General features: G+C 43.7%; 1 protein-coding gene across 1 annotated transcript in view; it reads right to left on the reverse strand.

Moving 5' to 3' along the window:
- TSGA10 (testis specific 10) overlaps positions 1 to 3,678 on the reverse strand; it is a 28,511-nt gene extending 24,833 nt beyond the window's left edge. Inside the window, 3 exon segments of the mRNA XM_074149505.1 lie at positions 1,585 to 1,794; positions 2,920 to 3,405; positions 3,589 to 3,678. Coding sequence (XP_074005606.1) covers positions 1,585 to 1,794; positions 2,920 to 3,405; positions 3,589 to 3,678 — 786 coding nt within the window.
- Positions 3,679 to 7,220: the final 3,542 nt, after the last annotated feature.

A 7,220-nucleotide genomic window follows, 5' to 3' on the forward strand; every position in this document is an offset into this window, starting at 1 on the left:
AGCCTGGCCTTGAACACCTCCAGGGATGGGGCATCCACAGCTTCCCTGGACAACCTGTTCCAGTGCCTCACCACCCTCACAGGAAAGAATTTCTTCCTAATATCTAATCTAAATCTCCGCTCTTTCAGTTTTAAACCATTACCCTTCATCCTATGGCTCCACTCCCTCATAAAGAGTCCCTCCCCATCTCTCCTGTAGGCTCCCTTCGGATATTGGAAGGCTGCTATAAGGTCTCCCTGGAGCCTTCTCTTCTCCAGGCTGAACAATCCCAACTCTCTCAGCCTGTCTTCATAGGAGAGGGACTCCAGCCCTCTGATCGTCTTCGTGGCCCTCCGCTGGACTCATTCCAACAGGTTCATGTCCTTCCTCTGCTGAGGACTCCAGAGCTGGACACAGTACTGCAGGTGGAACCTCACCAGAGAGGAGAAGAAGGGTAGAATCATCTCCCTCAACCTGCTGGCCATGCTGCTTTTGATGCAGCCCAGGATGCTGTTAGCTTTCTGGGCTGCCAGTGCACATAGATACCTTTTCCCAGAATTGTCTTACCAAGAAACTTTTGAAAACAGGGACAATTTGACTATATCTAGGGCCTAAAAAATATGTAGTTACACTAATGGCAAACAAAGAAACTACTAAACCACGTAATTGCATGTGCATAGAATGTAATTTTCCATTATCCTGTGAAATCAGAAGCAATTTGCACTGAAATTACATTCTTTCCAACTGCAAGCATGATTTTAATCCTTGATCCATTCCACACTTGAAAACTACCACAGTGGCCAGAACCTACTCCTTCATCCAGCAAATATACTTCAAAGCAGAGAGGAAAGCTAGAAATTCATCCCAAAAGGTCCAAAAAAAACCCCCTTTCCTGGGTTGAGAGACACAGGACTAACTTTTCTTCTAATGCTGGGGAAAACTCCACTTTTAGAAGACTGTAGTGTCTAAATTCATGAAAATATTTACTTTAAAGCCAGCTAGGCTCTGTGGGATTCAAGGTCTCAGTGTTTTCAAGCCTTGCCAGGGGCAGGGATGATGAGGAGCAAGGCCTGGGCATTTGACCCAAGCCGGCCAACAGGATTATTTCATACCATGAATGTCACATTCAGTATAAATTAGAAGAGTTTGCAGCATTTTTCTCTCTCTCCCTTGATGGCGGCGGTCCAGACAAGTCCTTGCCCTGGTGCCAGACCCCTGAGGCCTTCTGTTCCTCCTGAAGCCATTGCACTTGCAATGTCCCACACTTGCTGTCCACTGCTGGGAGTGCACAGCTTCCTACTGATATAATTGGCTGAGTATAATTCTTGTGTATCTTATATCAGTATTGGGATTAATACTGGTTCTTTAGTATTATTGTTAATTATTCAGTCTTATTCTATGAAATCTATTTATATTTCAACCCTTGTGTTTCTTTGTGTTCCCTGATTCCCCTTTCCAGGTGGGGAGGGGTCATTGAGTGACAGAATAATTGTCTAAACTGTTATGGGTTTTCTCAAACCATAACACCCCCAGAACAGTTCCCCATAATATTAGCAAACAATATTAAAATATCACTGCACAATATTAATTCTAATAAGTAGATACCTTTGCTTCCTCAAGCTCCTTATCAGCAGTACTCAACAGCAAGTTTTTTTCCAGCTGCTCAGATAGTTTGCCAATTGCAGCAAGTTCTTTACGCAGATGATAATTTTTACAGGTGAACCTATCCACTTGACTTTCAACCACTTGCTTCTTGTCAAGCAGTTGAATGACATGTTGCCTTAGCTCATGGTTTATCTTCTTCAGATCTTCAATCTGTGAGGGTAAGGAGGAAGAAAGTATTTTAATTAATTTTCAAGGATTTGCAGAGTGTTTTTCATGATAAGAAGTAATTTACACTTTAAATAAAATCACTATATGTTATTCACAAGTGAAGAATATGCACACTACTAGCACCATTTTGCAAAGATTAATTTTGAAGGGTTCTGGACAATGGAGACTCTGATCCTTAATGTTTACGCTAAAAACTATCTTAAGCTGGGCTGCCACTGTAGTTATTCTCCCATAGTACATAGGCCTGATCTCAAGTTTCCAATCTTACTCAGTATGGTTCTGTTAGATCTTAGGAATGCCATTCAATCATCCTCTTTGAGTTCAGCCCATATCCTTTGCACATACTTCACAAAGGCCAGCAGAAATGTAGGAGAACAAGTATTAATACTAATTCATCAATTAATCAATATAAGCTTAATAATTTTCCTGAAACAAAATTGTCTTTTAAAAAAAAAAAAAAATTATATGGCTTTTTTGTAAGCAACAAGAAGCTACTTAGTACTTAGTTAGTAAACTTACTTAGTATAGAATCATAGAATCATCTAGTTGGAAGGGACCTTTCAGATCATTGAGTCCAAGCATCAACCTAACACTGCCAAAAACACCATTAAACCATGTCCCTCAGTACCACATCTACACATCTTTTAAATACTTCCAGGGATGGTGACTCAACCCCTTCCCCGGGCAGCCTGTTCCAATGCTTATAACCCTTTCAGTGAAGAAGTTTTTCCTAATATCCATCCTAAACCTCCTCTGCTTTTTCCTCTTGTCCTAACGCTTGTTACTTGGGAGAAGAAACCAACCCCCACCTCACTACAACCTCCTTTCAGGTAGTTGTAGAGAGCGATAAGGTCTCCCCTCAGCCTCCTTTTCTCCAGGCTGAACAACCCCAGCTCCCTCAGCCGCTCCTCAGTTGGTGCTCCAGACCCCTCACCAGCTCCGTTGCCCTTCTCTGGGCCCACTACGGCACCTCAATGTCTTTCTTGTAGCCAGGGGCCCAAAACAGTACTCGAGGTGGGGCCTCACCAATGCCGAGTACAGGGGGACAAAAATGAGTTACAGCAGGACAAAAAATGAGTGAAATGCTTGAGTTCCAAGCACACACACCTCCCCCTTCCCCATCCCGCCCCGACCCCCGGGCTCACGGAACAGCCGATCCGGGGGCCCCGGCGAATCCCGCCGGTCTCTACCTCCGGGCAACTCTCGGCTCCCGCCCTTCAGCGGCCCTGGGGAGGGCCGGGCGCTAATGGCGGCCGCCGGGCCCAGGTGAGGCACCCGCGGCGGCCGAAGGGCAGCTCCCGCCCCTCCGGCTGCCTCCCGCCGCGTTCCCTGGGTGCCCGGCAACGGCCGTGGGGCTGAGGGAGGCAGCAGGCGGGGAGGGACGGCCCTGCGCTGTCGTTTTGGCTGCCCTGGGGCGCGCCCCCTTGTCCCTGGATGCCATCTCCTCAGCCCCGGGGGCAGCCCGCTGGCCTCGCCGCCAGCAAGCATCTCCTCGCCTCCCCCTGCGGCCGCCGTGAGACGAAGCTCTCCACAGTGGGAGAACGACTGAGGCGGGAGGTGGTCATCTTCCAGGTAGCTGAGTGAAAGCCTTGACTAGTTTGCATGGTTGTGAAGAGCCCTAGAAACCCCAACTCCAGCTCTCCCCCTGAAGGAAGAGGTGTCCATAACCATTAAATTCCCACAATATGCCTTTCCCCATTTCCTTGGGCTGGGAGTCCTGGAGCAGGGAAACCAAGCGGCTGCGATGGACGTATCAACTTCTGGCACAGCACGTACCAGCACAACGGCTTGCCTAAAGAGCTCTGTATAGCGAGCATGCAGTCTCTCAGTACTTTTATTCTCTTTAATCGTGCTTTCAGAGGTCATAATACGTGTTGTCCTTACAGGTGTGCATGACTGAAATGCTAGAGGCAAAATCAAATGAGAGGTTAGAAATAATCCTCAAAAAATCATATATAAAAAAAGATACACTTTAAAATATTTTACAAAATTATCAGTAAAATGTTTTTTTCATTAATTCTGGTATAAATAGACCGGATATCAGGAAGGAATTCTTTCCTGTGAGGGTGGTGAGGCACTGGAACAGGTTGCCCAGGGAAGCTGTGGATGCCCCATCCCTGGAGGTGTTCAAGGCCAGGCTGGATGGGGCTTTGAGCAACCTGCTCTAGTGGGAGGTGTCCCTGCCCATGGCAGGGGGTTGGAACTAGATGATCTTTAAGGTCCCTTCCAACCTAATCCGTTCTATGACTTTATGAAATATTTGTGAGCACTGCCTTCATAGAAATTCTAATTATTTCTCTACTTGCTTTCATCTTGGGAGGTTTCTGAGTAACTCTTATCTATGAAAATTAAACTTTCAGATACTAGGTTTATCCTAGCATAGTTCCTCCATAAACATTACTAAAGTCAAGAAAAGGTGCTCATATCTCTTTTTGGGTTTAAGTACAAATGAATATTGAGTGACCAGTTGCTGCTATATCTTTTTGAATGGCTTTTTTGTTGGCGAGGGGAGCTAAGCCAAGCCTCTCCTCAAGTGACATAATGTTCTGTCCACACCTCGACAGATAAAAGGATGACTTCCTCAAATAATAGTTCAATTCTTCATAGTTATTTGGGGGTGGAAACAGGGAGGTGGAGGAATGCCACAGATTGGCATACTCTGATATATGCAAGAATACTTCCCATTGTTCGTTTGAGTGGAATTGGTTTTAACTACCTTTAATTCAAACCTCCCTGGGCCCATCTGCACACATGCAGCAGAGGCCTCATCCTTGATTAATCCAAAAGCCTCAGAGAAAGACAGGGAAAGGCAGCAGGAGCAATGCTTACAGGTCAGAAGATTTCAGAGACAAAGCCAAGCAGCCGTGCCTTGTCAGTCCAGCCCCAGGAGAGAAGATGTATTCTAAAACTGCCACAGCTGATCAGCTGGGACAGCCAGTGAGCTCAGGGAGCTCCGCTGAACATCTCTACTCTAATTAAGTTCATGTCTTCCAGAAACTATTATCCAAGGAGACACTTTTTACAGAAAACTCCAGCCAATGCCATACAATCTCTCTGGCTTGACAGGAACAAAATAAGTGTTAGATAAGAAAGACTTAATCTTGTGAAAATAGCCTTCCTTTAATTAAACCGTATCTTCTATCCAAAATCCACCTAATTTACATATGTATTTGTAAGATATATGTGCCAGTTTTATTGCCCAGAATAAATATTACCTTTAACATTACACTTGTTTCTTGACAGCGTCAAGCATTAGCTTCGCACACATGATAAACTCCAGCCTGAACTCATTCCTGTTTTTCAGTGCTAGGACTAACATATTAACTGGTTTATGAACATTGTACAGTTAAATTATCAAGGTATTGCAAGGCTAATTATGCTTTTTTAGTATTAGTATTCTACTAGCAAAACCACAGGAAAGAAATAACTTATGTTTTCTTATACCCCAAGATAGGGGTTTTTATTTACAGCACCTCTAGCTGCACATCTCTTCTCGGAATAGCACAGGCAGGGATGAGAAGACTGGCACCTTTGAGGAAAGCGATGTGAAAAGGGTAAGAAGGCATGCGAGTCCTGTGACTCCTATTGCCTGCTTGTGTCTGGCATGGATATAAACAGGCTTTGAAAGAGGCTGCTCTAGGTAGTCCCAAAGTCAAGCTGAGAAACCCGAAAAAATGTGCTCTCTTCCCTGTTAGGCATTAGCACAGATTTTATATTCCGGAGACAGTGCCGGGTGAATGGCAGGTTTGTTTTGGCAAGCTGACACTATTAAGCACTCATGGATAGAGCTCACGTTTTTGGAGATTAGGAGTGAGTAATAACTGAAATACGATCCTCATCCAAAGACAGAGAAGAAATTAGAAGATTTTAGCATCCAAGTCTTTTTCTTTTCTTCTTGTCATCCTGGACTTCTTGTAAGTCTTACTTTCTGATCTTGGTATGGTGGAAATCATCAGAAAAGACTCTGTGCTATTATGTGTATCTCCAAAAGAGATGTGAGAAGATAGCATTTCAGGTTTTCATAACTTTACCAAAATTAATCTTCATTTAAAAATAATTTTAGGAGTGAAATTATATATTTTTAATTGATTTTGTTCTGGTATGTCTATGGTTTTCTCTAAGTGATGTATGGTGAGTTCTCCCTTATATGTTAATGCTGCTTAATGTTGAGCAGAGCAGTTGCTTTTCTTTCTGTGTACCAAACAAAGCTTTGTTGATCAAAGAAAGAATGAAACTTATAGGCAGGGTTGTTTTCAAAAGCGAAAATAATCATTGTTGTATTTTGCAGATATACAGCAGTAGTTGAGACATAAGAAATTCTAAAAGTCAAATCCAGAAAGGTTATTATTTAGGTCCACAGAGAAGATGGTGTTCATATAGCTTTGCACGACCTCTCTTAAATTAACCTTACCCTCCAAAACTTGCAGTTTCCTACATAATGCAGTCCCTACTAGACTGAGCGAAGAGACAAATAAATCATGGTGTGTACACTTTATCCATTGGGAAAGTATCAGATACCACACCTGGAAATTTGGGACAGATTAGGCCAGATATGGAAACATTATAGTTTGTTCCAAATTACATTGATTGTTGGGGCGAGGGCAGGCATCAAGGATGTGTTCCTGTCACAGAATGCATGGACTGCTTAAGGAGTCAGAAGGACACTAGTCCTGTTAGCCAACATTATGTGGCAGAGATGTTTTCTGGTTTTGATGTTAATTTGATAGACTTGCCCCTTTCCTGTGTTTCCAGCAGGGAAAAACAAATAATTATTTTAACCTCATTACTAGAGGTAGTCACTGAGCTGGCTGATGGGAAATTCAAGCAGTTTACATTGACAGCAATGTGAATGCAGTAAAACATGAATGAAAAATTGTTTATTGGGTAGCTGGGCTGTGAGACTTGAAACCACAGCAACAGCCTAAATCTGGCTTATTTACTGGCCCATGAAAAACACAGACCTCCAATCATTACCAGGGGGGGGTCTTTGTTCTAAGGACTGACAGAAAATGGGGAAAATCTCTCTAAAATGAGTTGGGAGAATGTTACGTTTCTAAAGACTTTTAAAAGGCCAAGATTTATGATGAGAGCAGCAGAGCTGAGGTGACCAGAGTACCTCTTACTGCAGAATTCCATTTGGCAAGCTGGATATTTAAAGTTAAGTCTAGAAAGGTGTTAGTTGGGTCCCCGGGGAAGATGATGTCGGCTTGTTCAACCTCCTTGTTCAACCTCTCTTCTGCTAACACGAGCCGCCTTCTCCCCTCTTGAGCCCCAGCCACATCTTCATGCATAATTCAGCTCCTGCTAGAGCAAATGAAGAAAGTAATAAATCCTCTTTAGTCTGCTGCCCGGGGCTCTGTGAAAATTAACATCGCTATGCAGATGGACGTTTGCCTCAGACTTCCATC

Source organism: Numenius arquata, chromosome 1, assembly GCF_964106895.1.
Source record: "Numenius arquata chromosome 1, bNumArq3.hap1.1, whole genome shotgun sequence".
In the NCBI taxonomy this organism is placed as follows: domain Eukaryota; kingdom Metazoa; phylum Chordata; class Aves; order Charadriiformes; family Scolopacidae; genus Numenius; species Numenius arquata.